Source organism: Chelonoidis abingdonii, chromosome 3 (genome assembly GCF_003597395.2).
Source record: "Chelonoidis abingdonii isolate Lonesome George chromosome 3, CheloAbing_2.0, whole genome shotgun sequence".
Lineage (NCBI taxonomy): Eukaryota > Metazoa > Chordata > Testudines > Testudinidae > Chelonoidis > Chelonoidis abingdonii.
Window position 1 is genome coordinate 94,221,967 of NC_133771.1, and position 21,487 is coordinate 94,243,453.

Here is a 21,487-nt window from a genome sequence, read left to right on the forward strand (position 1 = left end):
TTCTCCTTGGCATATACACACACCTCCTTGCAGTGCTTTTGATCTTTTCCCTTTCTGAGAGGGTGACATCTCCTGTTCCTTTTAATTTATGAGAGAATGGTATGTGTAAGGTCACAATATTCTGACTCACTCATATTTGGGGAAGTATGGGAGATGTGTAAGACAGTTCTTAGAGCTGGGAAGAGTCACAACAAAACTTTTTTACTGAGCTCTGAAATTACACATAATCACTGTGATGTTTCTTTTACTGTGTGTGTGTGGGGGGGGGGAATTCTGTGCCAAAAGAAATTAAAATTTTGTGCACAATATTTTAAAATTCTGTATATTTTATTTGTCAAAATAACACAATATAATCACACCAGTTTCAATAATTTTGTAATATATTTTGTAATATATAACAATACAGACAATAAATAAGATTCAGGAAATGTTTTTTGACACTAGATTCCTTTCTAGGCATATTAACACAGAAATTGATGTATCTTTGTTTACAGCAGGCCTGCACAACATACAGCCTGCGGGCTGCATGCGGCCTGCGGAGGCTCACTGTGCGGCCCGCAGCAGGGAATCAAAAGGTCGTGGCCACGGCCAGGATTCAAAAGGCTCTGAGCTGCCCGCAGCGGCCGGGAGCTCAGAGCTCTTTAAATCTCAGCTGTGGCCGGGATTCAAAGGTCTCTGGGCTGCCCGCAGCTGTGGGGAGCCCAGAGCCCTTTAAATCCCAGTTGAGGCCAGAATTCAAAAGGCTCTGAGCTGCCCGCAGCTGCGGGGAGCCCAGAGCTCTTTAAATCTGAGCCGCGGTGGGGATTCATAGGGCTCTGGACTGTCCGCAGCAGCGGGGAGCCCAGAGCTCTTTAAATCTCAGCCAAGGCCGGGATTCAAAGGGCTCTGGGCTCCCCGCCGCTACGGGCAGCCCAGAGCCCTTTGAATCCCGTCCTAGGCTGAGATTTAAAGGGCTCAGGGCTCCCCGTGGCTGCAGGCAGCCTAGAGCCTTTTGAATCCCCACCGCAGCTACAGTGGATGGGCTGTGACTGGGATTTAAAGGGCTCGGGCTCCCCCCAGTGGCAGGAGCTCTGAGCCCTTTAAATCCCTACCCTAGCCCCGCAAAACTCCGGGTTCCCCCAGCCTCCAGAGCCCTGGGCCCTTTAATTTGCCCCTGACAGCTCCCAGCCACCTCTTCAGCTGGGAGCCCCGGGGGTTAATTTAAAATCAAGTATCACCTCCCCACCCCCAACCTTCCTTTTTGGCCCACAGCTGTTTTGGTGAGGCTGTGCTGGGGAAGGAAGGTTTGTTTCTGCAGGGCTGGGCAGTGCTAGGGTGGGGTGTTTCCGTGGGCTGAGAGGTCCTGTGGGGGGGTGTTTCCATGGGGCTGAGGGGGTTCGGCCCTCAGCTGTTTTCTTTGGAGTAATGTGGCCCTCGCCACTTTACGAGTTGTGCAGGCCTGGTTTACAGTTATCTTCTGTTGCAGTTAAATTAAATATTTCATTTAAACAAAGTTATTATACAAAAGTATGTTATACAAAAGTATTGTAACAGCCTAGCCTAAAAGGGCAGTAGCATTCTTAAGGTTACTTTTGTGTCTATCTGTCATGTCTTGTTCAAACTTCTTTGTGTATTGTAAGATTTTTAGGTCACGCCACTGTAGAGGGAGGAGGGTTGGTGAGGGTTAGTCGTAGTTTAGTTGTAGGATAGAGGGTGGTTAGCTTGAGGAAGGGAGATCCAGCGTAGTATGTGTTCAGGTAAGTGCGTAGGGGGGTAGGGCGGGGGTTGGGTCATGTATATGGTTCGCCAGTCAGCACCCTTCCATCTCCAGAGGTGGCATGCATGCCCCTTGCCAGGTGTGGGTGGGAGTGCTGGGGTGGAGGTGTGCAATGATAGGTGGGAGCAAAGGGCATGGGTGGGTTCAGGCTCATGTGTGGGTAAAGACATTGCGTGTATACATAACTAATACATTTGAAACATGCAAAACCAGAAAAGTCAGCATTTTGATGGAAATCACAAATTCTGTCTGAAAAAATAAAATTTTGTGGGATACATTAATTCTGCAGAAATTCTACATTGCTCAATGACGCAGAATTCCAGCAGGAGTATTCTTTTTCTAGGGCTCCTATGTAGTTTTCCAGGACCACAGCTGCTAGCTAGGACCACAATAAATTAAGTCACATGTACCTTCTCTGCCTGATGAATCAGTCACATTTCAGCTTGCTTCCCATCTGAGTCCTAAATTGGAATTGTTTTTATAGGTGATGAGTGTCTCAGTAGCTGTGATGCTGCTTGCTTTCTTCAATATTTACTGTCCCTTAATATTGGTAAGAATAGGTCTGTGGACTTGCTTCTCCACAATTTTAAACTGCACTAGCCCATTATGCAGTTTTGGCAAAGAGGAACTAGCAAGAGATGTACTTGTAAGGGCACTGGTGAGCTTTCCCCCACCCCACCTCTGGGAATTACCCACACTTGTTACTGCATGCTGTATACCTCCTAGAAAAATGATAGCTGTTGATCTAAGCTGATTGGAAACTTTTAAAACTATTGCTCATTTCATCCAAAGACATTTATCACGTAGTGGAATCCAGTTTTACCACTTTACTGTATTTATAATGTCCTGAGCTTCAGGCATAAAATTTGCTGGCAGTGAGATGAACCAATGGAAAATGACAGAGCTTTATTTCCTCTAAGAGGCAGATAGCTGTCAGTTACTTTATATGCTATTTTCCTTTAAGAGCTAACAGCTCAAACTAGTTAATTTACAATAGAGTAAAAGCTAATGTTAACAACCTCACAGAAGTCTGTGTGCTGTCTTTTTTTTAAGTGTATTACCGGGGTGCTGAAACTCTGCCTATCTAAGGGGGCTGGTAGTGTATTGTCTGAAGCCTAAGGGTGTATGGAGAAACTACAAATTAGGGAAGTCATGTAACCTTTCCATCCCTCTGCTGACCCATCTGTAAAATGAATGTTACCTAGTTCAAATATGTATTCTTTACTGATTAGAAAGCATTTCAAGATCCATGACTGGAAAAGCAAATGATGTTAGTTATTCCCATTAAGATGGAGATTTTGATGTGGAATCTGTAGTTTCAGTGGGACAGACTTCTACATGAATACTACGAGGACAGTTGAAAGCTGAACCATAGATTTTTGAGTTACATTTAAATCTAGGAGACTAATTAACCTCCAAAAAAGAAAATCATCATTGTGCTGGACAAAGGGTCTACAACTTTGCATCATTCACCACCAGATAAACTACCAAGAACCTAGGGTAACTAGACAGCAAATTTGAAAAATCGGGACAGAAAGTTGAGGGTAATTGGAGCCTATATAAGAAAAAGACCCCAAAATCAGGACTGTCCGGATCCGGTCACCCTACCAAGACCATATGTAAATACACCTCCACTAAATCACAGGCTTTGGAAATAGTCCTGCTCTGGTCTCTAGATAGCCTAATCTACAGTAAGTCTCAAGTTAACAGACACCTGTCAATTTTAAAACTGAAAGTATTATGGGTTTTAGGAATAACCTACCTTTTCCCATAAAGAGCTCTTTGGTAGGATGTCTGTTGACAAGTTACTTCAAAAAATGTCTGATTCTGCCTAGAATAGACTGAATTCAGGGGCAATCTAAATAAGAGCCCTATGGGCTTCTCCTTGCACTTTATTTTACTGTTTTTCAACATGCTTCTTGTTTAAAAAAAATATGATGATGAAAAGTGCTGTTTGTGTTTGCAATCATAGCAGCAGATTCTCCAGTGCCATGGAAATGCACTGCAACTGTATGTAAGGGGAGGAGAAAGATCTGTGTTTTCAGGGAACAGCCTTACACCGTTTACTTGTGTGTGTATGAAAGAGAGAAAAAAACACAAATTTGTTTAGATACAAGCTCACTAGTGGAAGTCCATTTATAAGAATTACAGCACAGTGAAACATACAGGAAAAAGGAAACATTTAGGAAATCTCCTGTCTTCAGAGATTGTCCTAAAGATTCCCCAAGCATATTGAAGTACACATTTCTGTTCCATTTCTATTACAAGGTCACTTCTGTTAAGCAGTTAATTTTTTTTTTTTTTTTGGTGAGCCCCTTGGGTGGCCATTAAAGATAGGTTTCAGTGCACTGATGAAGGAATGAAGTGTTTCTAAGATTCAGTTCTCATTGTCCAAAGCTAAGGTGACAGGAAGGAGAAGAGGATGACCTGGAGAAAGTAGTGGCAGGAGGAGACAGAACAACCAGTGCAGTGAAAAGGAAATTGCTGAGCCACCTCTGACCTTCACAGAAGAGCTCAAACCATTTGGAAAAAAGTCCTTCCTAATTTAGATAATAGATAGTAGAAGACAGAAGACTAAAACCTCTTGGCTAATGCTTTATTCTAATAGCAATTTCCCACTGTAACTTTGTTGCTTTTCCTTAAACTTTAGTCTGTGATTCAAGGCCTAAAGTTTTTCAGGTCATCTTGGTGATCAAAGGCCAGAAGTTCATTATGTTGCCAGTTATGATTATTAATGAGTTGATGTTTAATTTTTCAAAACCATAAGGAATGTTGCTGACCACTTGCATCCTTGAAGTCAGAGGGAGTTGCAAGTGGTCAGTAATTTTCAGTGTGTGAAATTCACCCATGTGCAGGGGGCCAGCATAAAGCCTAGGTACCACTTAAATTCCACTCATGTAGAAGCAGGATTTTATAATTGTACTATGAGAATTAATGTATGATTTGATTTCATCTGTCCAGCCACCCTTTTTGAATAGCAGAAAGAAATGACCCTCTGGGACATTGGTAGAAATGCATCTGACAGACTGCTAGTGTCTGTACTGACCCTAGGCAGGGACAGATCAGAACAATCCTTATGACTGATTATGGTCACCCCTTTGTTTTAGGATAAGTTATAATGTCTGCTATGGTTTCCTATATGTATTACAAATTAGGCACTCCAGTTAAATATACATTTCTTTGTTTGAGGTTTAGTAAGTAAGAGACATATTGTGTCTATATTAAGGAGATTAGATGAACGTTGGAGGCCTGGACCTCAGTGTGAATTGTTTTGGTTATGAAACTTAGCAAGGTTTAATTTACAATACCTTTTCTTGCTCAACATAAAAATTCCTGTATACCTTTGAAGGTCTCTGTAAAAGATTGTTTGAATGAGGAATGTATGCATCAGGAGAAGATAAGGTGTGAAGGCCATTGTTATCACCAAATGGTCAAGTAAGAAGAAGTGGAGAGACTTAAGGTCACCATCAACATGGATCAATAATGAAGGAAAGGCAGACTGACGACCCTGAGGGAAGGTTGGCATCCCTAAGGACAATTGATTAAATCGAAACCAGGACAGGATGACCCTCTCAGAGGTGTATTGGAATGTTTACATCAAAAGATTACACAAGTAACCAGTCAGAAACTGATACAGCAAAATACACAGACTTCAACAGAGGAAAAGGATGCTTTGCCATGGGACTTTCGGTTTGTCTTGCCACTACTCCAGGCGCATCGGAACATGACCGACAGAGCCTGGCTTCTCTCTGCAACCAATCTGGCTGGCCACTAGATTGATCCAGACTCTGGACTGGTAACTATAAGCATCAACTGGCAGGACTGTGTGCATGGTGTGTATGTGTGTGTGATTGAAAAGCATATTCTAACTGTTGTATTCTCAATAAATTCGGCTTTTTTGCCTTCTCCCCTATAAAGATTCCATGTGCTTCTTATAAGTATAACATTGTAGATCTCAAAATAAGGATTCAGTTAGGACTTAAGTGGTGGAGAGGCTTGTATTGACCTTCTCCACAGGGGTGAACTTCACTCATTTGAGTTTTATGTAAATATTTGAGTAAAATTCTTATGGGGTTAGGTGGTATCCAAGCTTTGCTATTTCACTGTCCAGTTATGGCTATTGCCTATGATTCTGCAGCTCTGAAAGGTTTATTTGTGCCACTGTCAGAAGCAAAAGAGGCCTTTAAATATTAACCTTATAACAGTTACAATTACACAGGGTATTGCCTAATGTAATCATTGAGAATTAACATGATGAGAATAGTTGATTAATATAATAAATATATTATAGGTGCCAACTCCATTAACTGTTAACAGCACTTACACACATAAATCTGCTTGCTCTTCATTGCTTTCAGTGTTTTATTCTTGGAAGTCGTGATCACTTATGTAAATTATCATAAGCTGATACAGATGCTTTAATGTATTAACAGAAGATTTCTGCTATAAAATTTGTCTTGCTGGAAGAGGTGTGGAGGTTGAGAGGCTTGTATGTGCCATCTTGCAGGATTTCTACCCTGTGTAGTGCACACGTAAGAATGGGTAAAAGTAAGAATGCATAGGGGAAAACACTTACTAAATAGATGCAAAATCTCTCTCTCTCTCTCTCTCTCTCTCTCTCTCTCTCTCTTTCTCTTTAGGTATAGACAGTATCAAATCAAACAGAACATCTGAGAGGCTTTCATGTGTGCCAGACTGAAAATTATCAGAAATCTGTAGCCCCAGCTTTCAAAGATAACTGGCCAGTTGCTTTAGTTGGCATAAAGAAGGTTTTAGAAGCATCCTATTAATTCAACTTCTCAGGCGCCGCATATACGTGTAAGGTGAATGTGACAAGATATTGTAGAAATGTCTGTTTTCCTGGTATGTCTCTATTTAGGTCTGGTGTAACACTGGGACGTAAGAGCTCTTCCATACTGCAGCAGCAGCAGCATCCTATTTTTGTGTTGACATTTGGGTTTTCAAACCATACTACTTTCCCTTTCTTCCTGAGATAGAGTGACAGAAAAGTCAAAATTAAAGATGGGTGCCTAAAGTTAGGGTGCTACGTCCATATTCAAACACTTCAAATAAAGCGGGTCTGATAGTCACAGAAGAACATGAAATTCCTAATGAACTCAGACTAGAATTTTTAAGATAGTGATCTCTTTTCTTCTGCTGTTTATATTAATACATTAAAGTGCCCTCAAGTAAAGTAGTTTGGTAAAACCATGCACTCAAATGAAATACATGCTTTCATCAATTTTAATCTGTGTTAACGGTAACCAGTCTCCAAATGAGATCCTTCTTTCCTTTCAAAATACATCCTTATAATATTTTAATAAATAACTCAGTCTCTGAAGTATATTACTACCTCAAAGCCTGTTCTTCCACCATACTATGAAACTAATATATAGACTGCTGCTAACCTGGTAAAGACTCAGGTCAGGAGAGAATCTGCCAGGCTCAGACCCTGACTGGCAGATATTGAGTTATGTTGAGGGACTGGTAGTTTTCAAATCTCTGGAATTAAAAGTACCAGGAGTTTTCACCGTCTAAGGTATGCTGTAAGAGATGCAATGGGGACCTAGCAATGAAATGAGACCAAGTAAAAAAGAGAAGAGGGGGACTCTGTTAAGAAGAAAGTTGACCTGGATGGTGCTCAAAATAGAATTGTCAATAACCCAATGGAAGTAAGCATTTCCCAAAACAAATAATGAGGGTTGAGTATTCAAACCCTTCAGCCACTTTTGTAGGTCATTGGATTCAGCAAAAAAGGGTCAGATATCACTAGCACAATATGTTGCCCCTATAAGCAGTTCAGAATGTAATCCCACTTTGATGTTAGGTCATAAAAGGGATTTTACTATTATGGAGAAGAGTTGTACTGGTCTGGTGTTCAAACTGAATGCTGTAATGATATCCCTTTTGTCACCTTTGTCTGGCTTGTCCTCGTCTGTCCCTCCATGAACGCAAGTCAACACAACACCATTCCGTTTTGTTGCGAGCATGTTCTTTCCATTTCTGGCCAAAGTTTTGTCCTGGGATCAGGGGCAGCTCCAGGCCCCAGCACGCCAAGCGCGTGCTTGGGGCGGCCTGCCGTGGGAGGAGCTCTTCCGATCGCCGGGAGGGCAGCAGGTGGCTCCGGTGGACCAGTGGATCCTCCACAGGCACGCCTGTGGGAGGTCCACCGAAGCCGCGGGATCAATGGACCCTCCGCAGGCATGCCTGCGGGAGGTCCACTGAAACTGCGGGACCAGCAACCAGCAGAGCGCCCCCCACGGCATGACGCCGTGCTTGGGGCAGTGAAATGTCTAGAGCCGCCCCCGCCTGGGATCAGCCCAACGTGTTTTTGTTCTGCCAAGCAGTTGCTTGTGGTCTCTGGGGATCCAGTCACTGATTTGGGTTGTCCATCTATTGTCTTGCCTGCAGGGTTCCGCAGCTACAGGGCACAAGGGCTGGCACCCCAAATGCACTGCTGCAAAATTCTTCTGCCAAACAAGCCACACAAAGCAGAATAAACCAGGAAACTGTAACAATATGGAAATTTGAATTGCATGAGAACCTGAGGAAATCTAACAGCTATATGTCATGTATGGGTGTAAGTGCCAGGGGCTGAGAAGCTAACCTTAGAATGGTTTGCTATTGGAATTTCTACCTTTAGGGTTTCCAGTGTCCACATAACTGATAACTGGGGGACGAGGGGGAGAGGAAGAACAATTATAGAAACACAAATATGTCAAAGTAGCAAAGAAAACAAACCAGCACATACCAACTGCAGGCACAGAAGTTTTAAGCAGAATAAAACGGCTTCCTGTGCCACGCTTCGGCTGCCTTCTCTTCTCTCACTGGTTTTACACTGATGTAACTCCCTTGACTTTAGTAGCATTAACTCCTTTACACTGGCGTAAATGAGATCAGAATCAAGCCCCTTGTGAATTATTCTACTTTATAAGCCATTCTAATATTGTCTCACAGCTTTCGTCTTCTTTTGGGAGTTCTAACACAGTGTGTGGCTTTTCAGTTTTCCAAATGGTAGTGCAGTGCTTAGAGTTTAGAGGATGAGATGATGCTGAGCTGTGATTATACTAAAATTGCAGAATGGCAGGATATTGAGATTATCCTGGGATGAGGATAGAGTTTATAAAGAATTATTTGCTTGTATCTCTTTCAAAACACCATATATCAAACTCAACATATTTATGGGTAGCTGCCTCCACTAGATGGCTTGGGTGTGATTCTGGCTTTCTGTCCCGCTGTTCAAGATATTGCTGCCATATCATGAGTAAAACTGGTACCAATAAATTACCAGTGTTGGTTAGATTGAAATGGATTTATGCTGCATCTAGAAGGAGTTATGATTATAATACAGCACTGAATTCAGTTGGCAGCAAGATATCAAAGAAATAGGTCTTAACTTGCCTCTTCCAAGCATCATTGGAGGAGAATCATAAGTGTGAGCTATTCAGCAGAAGAGTAGAAAATCTTCAAATTATTTTAAATTCCAAAGTCTTAATGTGGACCAGTGGAGAATGAGGTGCCCCCCTTTGCCTGAGTGGGAAGAGGGAAAGAGCTTATGGTGATTTGCTGTATTAAGACTTTTAAATGAGATAATGGGTAGAGAAATAGAATACACAAATAGTATGAGTAGGCTCCAAAACTGAGGAAACACACCTAAAGCCTCTTTCCTTCTTTAATGTTTTTGTAGTGAGTCTCTCTTTGATGCTGCTTACTGAGGCCCGCCCCCCAATCAAAACCTACTACTTTTGTTCATCTTATGAATGAGTAGCACTTGCTTCATGGATGTGTGCTACTGATGGCTGACAGAAGAAGCTGTTCTCTTTGTGACATACTCTGTATGTATGGCTGGAAGCATCAAAAAGAGCTTAGAAAAATATTGCAGTTAAAACACAGTGTTTCTGAAATATTATATGTTTCAGCAACACTGAGACTTTAAAAAGGGACGCACAGTACCCAAAGAACATATTAAGTAATTGTTGGATTTGTTTGGTGGTGCTTTCTCTAAAGAAAGCAATAGATTTTCCACAGACAAGAAACTAATTTCTTTTCAATGATTGTGCCACAGTCTTTGGGTAGGCTGCCCCTTCAGAGACACTTTTCAGTCCCCTTTCAAGTGGCAGGCCCATGCCTCTACTCCTCTTTGGGGTGGGACCCCGTGATCCAACTGGACATTTGGTTACGCCACGCTAGTTACCAACCGTGTGATACAGCAGGCCCAATGGACTTGGCACTTGCATGAGTTCCCTTCGGAAACCCATGGACAGTAACAGTATGAAGGAGCACAAAAGCAGATTCTTCAAAACAAAGTATGATTTATACGCAAAAAGTACACAGCCCTCAGTAAATGGATTTAAAATAAATAAAAATGCTTTCCTGAACTTGGTGACCCCTTCAGGCCCCTGGGTAGAGCTGACTTAGCCTTTGTATACTCCTTTCTCTTGGTGGCCAAGTTACAGCTTCCCCACTGCAAACCTCTAATTCACAGTCAGTGTTTCTGTGTCAGTCTGCAGCCAGAGACAATTTCCTCCTTTTCTGTAGGGTGGGTCCTTTCAGTGACCAGTGTCTTTTGATCTCTTCAGATTCTCAGTCTTGGCAAACAGCCCTGTTGACAGGGTTGGGGCTGAGGACTCCTCATGGCTGTAAACCTGGCTATTGTGTTTGAGGGGACACGCCTTATCTAGGTCACTGTGATTTTACCTTTTCTGCCTGGTTTCTTTAACCTTTTTAGAACATAAGAATGGCCATATTGGGTCAGACCAAAGATCCATCTAGCCCAGTATCCTGCCTTACAACAATGGCCAATGCCAGGTGCCCCAGAGGAAATGAACAGAACAGGTCATCATCAAGTGATCCGTCTCCTGTCTCCCATTCCCAGCTTCTAGCAAATCTAATTATTGATCTAATTATGCTTTCAGGCAAGATAATATCACACACACACTGAGGGGCATATGACATTTATAAAAATATTTCCTAGTTTTCCACAGTTTAAGTATTACCCTAAAACTGAAAGAGAGGTTACTGAGTTTGTCTAAATCCTGGAGCTAAGTACTTTGTATTAAATCACTGTTGGTAGGAAGACTAAAAATGAATTGGAAAAGTTGTCCCATAAAGCATTTTCTGCACAATGAAAGTGTTTAACTTTGCTTCTGGGGCCAACCAATCTGTGCATCATTCCATATCAGTGTGTTGTTGTTGCTTCTGGATAGTGGCTGACATTTCCACCAATTAAAAAAAAAAAAGAGATTTGTGTTGTCCCTGTGTTAAAGGGTCAGGAAAAGTTTCCTGCCCAGCCAAGCAAACAGAATAACACATCTTCATTTGAAGGCGTTCAGATACCAGCAGCCTGTTATGTTGTTCACACTTTTAATTTCTCTTATTCAGTTCGCTCCCTGAAACCAGCCCTCTGTCAGGGTTCATTGTTGATTCACTAGTGAGGAGTGGAGCTGGTAGAGTAAAGCCTTCCACTTATGATTCAAGCAGACATTTCTGTATTTGGGGTAAGAGATTTTGAAGAGTGGTGAACAGTCTTAGAAGAAACTACAGTTAATAGAATGGCTCTCCCTACTCAGGAGATCTGCATTCCGTGTTCATTTGAGCCATTTCTGCACATTATTAAATACAAGTATATTAAATACAAGTATTGATTAATGTTTATGCTGCAGAGCCAGAGCAGCTATCAAAGAGCAGGCTGAGTTCTATTCTGCCTCACATGCCATCCACAAAATGATAAACCAAGTTCTGACTGGAGGAAGAACACAATATAACTTTCTAATCCCAGCATGAGTTTGCAGCACTAGCAATTAAGAAGACAAAGTGGATATGGAAGTCATGGACAGACTAGCTATTCGTAACCTTCAATCTTGTTTATACAGTCCAGTATTTTGAGTGTTGATGCAATTTAAGGGCAACGTGATTTTTTTCTATGTTCAATAAAGGCATGACCATTTAATGATTCATAATATTTGTTAAATGTTAACACTATGTTCATTATTGTAGAAGAGAGTCCCTGCACAGAAAAGCTGACACTCTAAATAGAAAATAATAGAAATGAGAAATGGAAAAGACCTTGTAGGACACCTTCCCCCACCTTCCAACCAGTGCAGTACTGTATAGTCAGAAAGCTGTGTGATCAAGCTCACAAGCAAGACTCAAACAAAAGAAAGGTGGGAAGCAAAAAAGGAAACTGCACTATAAAGAGGATCAATGGCAAGTATGAGGCTAACAGACTTCAGCCTTTCACCCTTGAGCCACCCTACTCAGTAGCACTCTTACTTTGGAGATGGAATATGCAGGGGGGAGGGAAGCAAAAACAGTAGGGCTTGACCATGTTGTTTCTGACTGCATGATATATTGCAGCAGGGTGTGGCTATATGATTTTAGTTTTCGTTTCCTAGGTTAGAGAAGAACTTCCTGTTGCTCTGTAGCACTACTTATAACAGACTTTTTTGTTAGAGTGCTTTAAGGTATTCAGTGACTCTGGGCACACGAGTTTTATTTACATTGATTATATTCAAAAGGTAAATTCTATTTAGAGATAATATTCTGATCCACATCCAGACTGTTCCCAAAGTTTGTGTACTTTCAGAGGAGTAGTCTTGATTCTTGCCCCTCTCTAATTCCATTGCACTTGTAACTGCTTTTCTGTCTCCAATGGGAATTCCAGCTGTGCGGTGGAGGCAGTAGTAAGAGTTGATTTAAGGATGTTTAATAGCTAGGGTTGCCAATTTTGATTGGATGTATTCCTGGAGATTTCATCACACGACAGTCTTTAATTAAAGATTAATCTGTAATTCCTGGAGACTCCCAGCCAGTCCTGGAGGTTTGGCATCCCTATTAATAGCAAATGCAAGTGTTAAATACTTAGCAGAGATGAAAAGTTATTCTACTGCATCACCTAGGGGTTGAGGACAAAGAATTAACTGAACACTGACCCATCTGTAGCTACAAAAACCAACACAGAATGTGCAATTGTACTGAAAACATCAGCAGAACTGCTAAGTAGCCATTAATATTGTTACCAAACGTTACATTCAGAAGTAGAGGACATCCTATAAATAGGACTGTAGGCAGTTGTATAGATGTCTTAAGAGAAGAATTCTCACTTGTGAATTTGGTATCATGCAGGATGAAATGTTAATGAACCAGCTGTTGGAAAATATTTCACTTCTACATAGACAGAACTGAAGCTTATCCGGTGGATGGCAATGGTTCTGACATAAAGCCCTGCCAAATTAACCAGTTACTTTCTATGTGAGATTTGGGATAGCCTGTCAATCCAAGGTGACATATATTGGAGAGGTAGAAAACGAAGGTCTGAGTTATGCACACGCTGCTCATGATGGCCACATCATCATGCTGCTCAGTGGTTTGAGCATTGGCCTGCTAAACCCAGTGTTGTGAGTTCAATCCTTGAGGGGGCACTTAGGGATCTGGGGCAAAAATCAGTATTGGTCCTGCTAGTGAAGGCAGGGGGTTGGACTCAATGACCTTTCAAGTTCCCTTCCAGTTCTAGGAGATAGGTATATCTCCAATTACTATAATAAAAAAAAAAAGGATCTTCCAAGATTAGTGGTGTCCAGCAGTGGCCCACCATGTGGACCAAAAACCACTATTGCTAACCTTCCATGAGTGATAAAATTAGTGTCCACTTTCCTGAGTATGAGAATAAAAACTGAGCTACACTTGCCTCCACAATAGTTCTATTGTAGATGTGTTTGTATCTATGTGATGTTTGCTGTGGTCATATATGGAATATATCAAGGTTAGAGAAGGCAAGCAACCATTCCACAGCCTGTGTGAAATCAACCGAGTACATATGCATGCAGATCTGCATGCATTTAACTACTCAATTCAAGCGCCACCTATTAAGGCACCTAGCATAGAGTAGCGAGAGGATGCTACTGCATGACCCTCCCTTTTAGAGAAAAGACAGTAATTGAAGAAACGTCTAAATGGATAAAGGACTACAAGTGTCTAGGAGATGGATCTGCCTAAATTTCAGTGAGACTTCAAATTTTACAGTCTCTCATCAATGGGCAGCCGTGGCAAGAATTATGGATATGTGGTTCCTTTAGCACTAATGTTAGTCTCTTCTGTTGCCATCTTTAACATGGTGGTCACCACCCAACCACTCTCTCACGGCCAGGAGTGCCTCTACAGTGTCTGCCTCAGTTTCCTCTTCTTCAGGGCTCCTTAAATTGAACTGCCTGCAGTTTTGCTCATCCACTTGCAACCCTTCTTGGGTCTGTAGTTTTGTATTAACAATAAAAAAATCTTTAAAAAACCTTCAACCCAGTCTTAAATTGGGGAAAGCCCCCAAGAAACCATCTCTTTCTGCTGTGTAAGCAACTGGAGAAGATGCAAGGCCCAGCCTCCCTTCTCCAAAGGATAAACACACCTTCCATCTGGGTCTTCTTAACCAGTCCCAGTCCCTTCTTCAGAGACCCTCTCTCCCTGCATCTTTACTGCACAGTTCCTTGTAACTCTGTCTTCAGTGAGCTCCCTCTGACTGCTATAGTCCAATTGCAGCCCTGTCCCCTTAACTGGCTCAGCTGTGAGCACCTGCCCTAGAACAGGGGAGCTGGATCTGTTTTTAATCACAGGGCCCAGCCATCCTGTGAAACCATCCCAGTTGGATATTTTTATTTCACAGAGGCATGTTTTGTATCTCAGTGAAAGATGTAAGGGTGGAAGGAGTGGTTACATGTGTGACAGCTTTGGTCACAGAGACTCCTTTGGGACTGTCACCTGACGTGCTGAAATTACCTCTGAGCCCATTTTCCCTGCCAGCTTGGGACTCCAGAACCCTGCCTTGTTGAGCCAGACTTGCCCTCAAAGCTATGGACTTTCACCAAAAATAGCTCATCAGGTTACCTCTCCAGCACCCAGACACCCCAGTTCTCAATGGGATCCAAACCACAAATAAATCCGTTTTACTCTGTATAAAGCTTATACAGAGTAAATTCATAAATTGTCCACCCTCTGTAACACTGATAGAGAGAGATGCCCAGCTGTTGACTCCCCCCAGGTATTAATCACTTACTCTGGGTTTATTAATAAACAGAAGTGATTTTATTAAGTATAAAAAGTGGTTTCAATTAATAACAGACAGAACAAAGTAAGTCACAAAGCAAAATAAAACAAAACACGCAAGTCTAAGCCTAATACATTAAGAAACTGATTACAGGCAATAATATCTCATCCTCAGAGATGTTCCCATAAGCTTCTTAGATGCCTTCCTAGTCTGGGTCCAATCCATTCCCTGGTACAGTCCTTGTTAGTTCCAGCAGACATCTCAGGTGGTAAGAAGGGATTTTCTCATGACTGGCAGCCCCCTTTGTCCTGCTTCACCCCCTTTTATAGCTTTGGCACAAGGCGAGAATCCTTTATCTCTCTGAGTCCCCACTCGTCCTTCTAAATGGAAAAATACTAGATTTAAGAGATTTCATTATCAGGTGACATGGTCACATGTCACTGTAAGAACCCAAGTCTCCATTCCCCATGGGCTGGCCCACATATACACAGGAAGGCTTTCAAGTAACTAAGGCCATTTACAACTGATTGTTTCTGGAGCACTCTTAATGGCCTCTACTTAATATGTTTACATCAGTGATACAAGTTTGTATCTGATTCTCCTAATTCCGGACATAGAAATAATATATGCAAACAAATAGGATGGACACACCTAGTAGATTATAAGCTTTGTAATGATACCTCACATAAAGCATATTCCAGTTACATCATGTTCACGTTCATAAGCATATTTTCATAAAGCATATGGAGTGCAATGGCACAATAAGATCTTAGATTCCACTAATCCAAAAACCTCCTGTAAGCGTGCAGGATCTAGCACAGCGAAGGTTGTTCTCTCTCTGTCAGACTGCTTGTTTTAGTTTGGTTTTTTTTGTTGTTGGGGGGGTGGTTTGGGAGGGAGAGATGAGCAGGGAAAGGAGGAGAAGGTGCTGTACAACAACCTGTGCTTCCCTGGGCCTGTTTGGTTGTTTCATACCATGGCTGGCACCAGGACACAGTAGTAGGAGGATTGCTTGAGAAAGGGGGAAACAAATCTGACACTCGAGGTTACTAAGAAAGGGATATTTGTAGCCTAGGTCTTCACAGCTGCCAAATATTCAGCCACTCTGAGGGAGATATGGCAGGAAGAGGGAAGCAATATTGAAAGATTTTTAATATTTGGAGATGATTGTGTATAAAAAAGATTTTCGCCCTAGCTGAACAGTGTTTCACACTGACATGCTGCCTTCCCTGTGTCCTCCGCTCCCCTGGAGCAGGACACAGATATGGAATAGACTTGGCATTAGCACAACCGTAGGGACAAAATAGTCTCTGGATATGTTTTCAGTAAAGTCATCTCGAGGGTAAATTTTTCAAAAAATGATGTCTAGGTTGCATGTGTAGATTGTCTTGTAACAAAGCTGGAAGCATGAGCAAGTAACACTTGAATGTTCTTTATCTAGGTTGAAGTGAACGGAAGTGCAAAGAGATAACAACGAACCAGGACTGGATGGGCAGGAAGGAGAAAATGATGAGGATGCTGAGGGAGAATATGGGGTGGGGGGGGAAGGGAAAGAGGGCAGGAATATTGGAGAGGCAGAAGAAAGAAGGAACATGGAGGAAGAAAAAGTCAAATGGTGGGAGTGGGGATGAGGAATGGAAAGATAAACTGAAGCCAGAGGCCAGTTCAGATAAGGAAGTTTCTTGGAGTAAAAGGAGTGATGAAAATAATATTTTCAAAGAGGAAAAATCCACTAAAGTAGGGTTGGGCAAACTTTTTGGCCTGAGGGCCACATTGGGTTTCATAAATTGTATGGAGGGCCGGTTAGGGAAGGGTGTCGTGTCCTAGCCCCCACCTCCTATCTTCCCCCCCCCCCGGGACTTCTGCCCCATCCAACCCCCTCTGTTCCCTGATGGCCCCCCAGGATCCCTGCCCCATCCACACACACCCGCTCCCTATCCCCTGACTGCCCCCTGCCACTCTATCCAACCTCCTCCTTCCCCTGCCCCCATTCAACCCCCTGTTCCTCCCCTGACCGCCCTGACCCCTATCCACAGCCCTGCCCCCTGACCACTACCCCTAAGTCCCCTGCCCTCTATCCAACCTCTCCCCGCTCTCCGCTCCCTGCCGCCTTTCTGCACTGCCCAGAGCACCGGTGGCTGGCAACGCTACAGCCGTACCCCCCAACTGGAGACAGGCCAGACCACCGCTACCACCACGCAGTACGGAGACTGGGTCAGGCTGGACTCTGCAGCTGTACTGCCCCAGGAGCTCACAGCCCCGCCATCCAGAGCATTGCGCCGGCGACAGAGCGAGCGAGCTGAGGCTGAGGGGGAGGGGGGACAACAAGGGAGGGGCCAGGAGCCAGCCTCCTGGGCCAGGAGCTCGTGGGATGGGCAGGGCAGTCCCATGGGCTGGATGTGGCCCGTGGGCCGTAGTTTGCCCACCTCTGCACTAAAGAGTGGAGGACAAAACAAAATGGTGAAAAAGATTAAAGAAAAGATACACGGTAGAAGGAAAGAAATGAAAGCAAAATGGAAATGAGATGAGAGAACAAATGAAGGAAGACAGTACATTCATACCTTTTATTTTATAAAAATGTAGATCTAGAAACATGATAAAATCACATGATTTTTTTTCTCTATTTTGTCATGTATACAGAGAGACACGTGCTAAATACTGGGACAGCTATACACTTTCATTGTATTGAAATTGTGAATTTACACTCCTGGGTCTCTCCTTTGAGACACACACAAGCAAACTGGGGGAAAGGGTGAAGAAGTCTTAAGGCTAAATGGGCTCATATCCACCAAATCTTTCCCTTGTGTAGTGTGTGACATTTCACTGTTGTTCTTTTCATAATCAGAGGTTTTTATAATACATGAACAGAAGCCAGTGTGTTTGGGAAGTATCAGAGGGGTAGCCGTGTTAGTCTGGATCTGTCAACTCAGGTGACGTCGAGCATGAGTAATATGATCATTGTGAGAATCCCATGAATAAGGGAGGGTAGATGGAGTGGAAAAGAATAGTAGGAAAATAAAGAAAGACATTGCATGAGGGAAAGAATCTTATGGAACTGTGCTCATCAGAACCTTCTTAAGCAACAGTGTCCGAAGGCTAAGGCTGATCTCCAGACCCTGAAAAGTCTCCCGGTTCCAGTCCTTTACATTCGAAAAGTAACTGCCGCCTCCAATCCTGGAGTGACGTGGTTAAACCTCACAATTCTCAACACAATGGAGGGCAGTTTGCTGCGAACCCAGAGGCTCGGCTTTCATTTTGTTTTTCAACACCAGAGTTAGGCTTCTCCCACAGGGTGTTTTTCAGGAAAATGTTTGGGAAGTATTTCAGTAAATGCTGAGGAAAGAGATAGTAATACTTATTGGACAACTCCTACTAGGTACATTAGAGATCAAGATCATCATGTTTCTTCCCATGTTTTAACACTTTCATTTGGATTTATGCTCCTGAGAGGAGGATAAGAATTTCCTGGTTGGTTGAGAGACTGAGTGTCTTATGTCTGTGTTTTTCCTTGTTTCTTTTAGGGAGCTCTTGCTGTCTGTGGCTCTTGGCCAGGTTTTGTCCCTTCTTCTCTGTGGCATTGGCCTGACCAGCAAGTATTTGTCAGAGGATTTCCATGCCAACACTCCTGTTTTTCAGAGCTTCCTCAATTACATCCTCCTGTTTTTGGTCTACACCACTACACTAGCTGTCAGACAAGGTAAGTACCATTCTTTGCAAGAGAAGTAGTTTCTGTAAGCTATTTTGTAGAATCTAGTCCAGTGGTCCCCAAACTTTTTACCTTCCCCCGTGTCCCCAGCCCTGCTCCCTGGAGCCAGGGCCAGGAGCGGGGCCACAGCTCTGGGAGATAGGGACACAGACAGAGGTAAGGTGGCCAAGGTAGGGCCATAGCTGGAGGTGGGGGCAGGAGCGGAGCCTCCCCTGAGGGCTGGTGCCGGCTGCTGGTGCCCGGGGGCCAGGGCCAGGAGCGGAACTGGGTGGCGCTCCCTCCCTACCCCTCCGTGGGGCTGGCCTGGGCCCCAGCCGTGCCCCACCAAACATTCCTCCATGCACCTCTAAGGGGGCGCACCCTACAGGTTGGAGACCTCTGATCTAGTCACTATGGACAAAATTTTCCAAAGCACTCAAATCCTGTTTATTAAAAGCATCTAAGTCACTCAAGGGTCTAAGTTCCATTGCCTTTCATTCAATTCGACTTAGGCCCAGATTTTTTAAAGGTATTAGGCACTGCTGTGTTTAGCGTTGCAACATCTAAATGATTTAGGAGCCCAAAGCTATTTTCAGCCTAAATCCTTTTTTTTAAATGAGCTTTGGGCTCCTAAAAATGGAACTTAGGCTCGAATGGCTAAAATGTAAAATTTCCAAAAGCATCTAATGACATTTCTGTGTGTATTAACTGATCCTTTTTTCCACAACACATTAAAAATTACATACTTTCTGGATGAAAGGAAAAAGCAACTTTCATTAGAAAGGACTATTTTAATAAATAACCAATGCAGTAGTGTTGTGTGAAAGAAAAATCTGTATCCCTTCTGCTTGATTATTTCCATGTGAATTATTGCTCCTTTCTTCCTGTTTCATATACACTCATTTAGGTCTAGATTGCGAGTTGGAAAGTTTTGGAGTGTTCTAAAACCTGGTATCTATTAAAAATGTTCAGAACTGCTGAATGTTGGTCTCTGGGCATGTCAATCCTTAGGAAGTCTCTCTAGGAAGTTGCTGCTCAGCCTTTCTTTGCCTTCCCCGTTCAGCTTGGGTTGTGGGAACATCATCAAAGGCTTTTTGGAAAACGATGGTTAAACGTAGCTCTTGCTGGAAAGCACAAGTGTAGATCTTGCATAACTGTTACCGAACAATTTACAGAATTATTACAGCCCAACAGTCTCATTTTCAAAAGTAACTTGGGACTCAGGCGCTAAGTGAGTAAGGACTTCCAATGAGATTTGGGCTCTCAAGTCACTTAAGTGTTTTTGAAAATGTTACCAAATACTGGGGAGACAAGGTAGGTGAGGTGATATCTTTTTTATTTTAAATGTTACCCTATGTTGGGAGATATCCTGTGATGCCATTCCACATTTAGATTTAGAACATTATTATTGTGTGTATCATATACTGAGTTTTGAAACTGTTTAAAACTTTCTATCAAGAGCAATACTTAATACATAATTCCCTAGAAGATCCTAACACAGTCTGAAAATTGTGTGCCAAAAACGTTTGATTTTGCCTGGGGTATGACAGTTTGTTAATTGGCCCCTCCTCAGATAGACAGGTATCAAGTTTAAAATGAAAGAAAGAAGGTTTAACTTTGTGGATTAAACTGCTGGAACACAAACCAACATTTAATGCACCACGGCCAGGAATGATCATCCAGTAGGAGACTGTCCCTGCCCTGAAGGGCTAACAGGCTGAATAAACAAGATAGACAAAGACTGGGAGAATGTAAAATGAGGATGCTAATATTTCCTGATGAGCAACTGAGGCACAGAAAGGTTAAGTTACTTGCCCAAGGTAACATTGGAAATCTGTAGCAGAGCTGGGGAGTTAAGCCAAACCTTTCAAGTCCTGATGTAGTGGCAGGGCCGGCGCTTGCATTTAGGCGGCCTAGGCAATTGCCTAGGGTGCCAGGATTATTGGTGGGTGGCATTTTGCCGGAGGGGGCGGCAGGTGGCTCCGGTGGACCTGCTGCAGTCCTGCCTGCGGAGGGTCCGCTGGTCCGCGGCTCTGGTGGAATTGCCGCAGTTGTGCCTGCAGACAGTCGGCTGCTCGCGCGGCTCTGGTGGACCTCCCGCAGGCATGACTGCGGCAGCTCCACCAGAGCCGCGAAGCAGCCAACCATCCGCAGCCACGACTGCGGCAGCTCCACTGGAGCCGCGGACCAGTGCGCGGGGCAGCGAAATTGCTGTGAGCCTAGGGCGTTCAAACCCCTAGCGCCAGTCCTGTGTAGTGGGATTTGAATGCATCCTCATTTCCTTCACTTAGCAGTGTTTGGTGCCAGTGGGAAGAGCCTTCACGAAGTAAGTTGGGAGTGGGTAGGACTTGATGCAGTGTGCACAATTATTCTAGAAGGAAGGGCATAGGTGTTGAGAGAGGATGACCCATAGGGACAGTAGTCATGGAAGGTGTTTAAAGTTGAGCCAGAGAAGAATGACAGCAAGAGTTGGAGGGCACCCATTGAATAGCCTGGAGCAGGGGCTACCAGGAAGGAATGTCTGGAATTGGCAGGATGCCCAGAAAAATCCTGGACAAGGATTGGACACAGAGCAGGGAGAGTGGTAATCCGAGCACATTCCATAAAATTCCTACAGAGCACTACAGCAGCACCTGGCCATTTCATTTATTGTCCATCTGATACTGCCATGTGACAAACCCTGTTGGATTAGGATTCACTTACTCAGCAGATGGGTCTAACAAATATCTATTAAGGCAAAACACTCAGCAAGTAGTGATCAATTACTTACAAGTGGGAAGCAGCAAAGAATCCTGTGGCACCTTATAGACTAACAGACGTTTTGGAGCATCAGCTTTCGTGGGTGAATACCCACTTCGTCATATACATGTAGTGGAAATTTCCAGGGGCAGGTATATATATACAAGCAAGCTAGAGATAATGAGATTAGTTCAATCAGGGAAGCTCATTAGGACAAACTCATCACAGTCACCTCCTGCACTGGACAGCACAGCTTCAACCTCCCTTTGTTACA

At 43.3% G+C, this 21,487-nt stretch overlaps 1 protein-coding gene across 2 annotated transcripts in view; it reads left to right on the plus strand.

Moving 5' to 3' along the window:
• The window catches only part of SLC35F1 (solute carrier family 35 member F1), a 408,883-nt gene that overhangs the window by 223,230 nt on the left and 164,166 nt on the right, over positions 1–21,487 (plus strand). For both annotated transcript variants that reach the window (XM_075063901.1, XM_075063902.1), the window contains exon 2: positions 18,311–18,486. In XM_075063901.1, the coding sequence (XP_074920002.1) occupies positions 18,311–18,486 (176 nt within the window). The remainder of the gene's footprint in view (positions 1–18,310; positions 18,487–21,487) is intronic.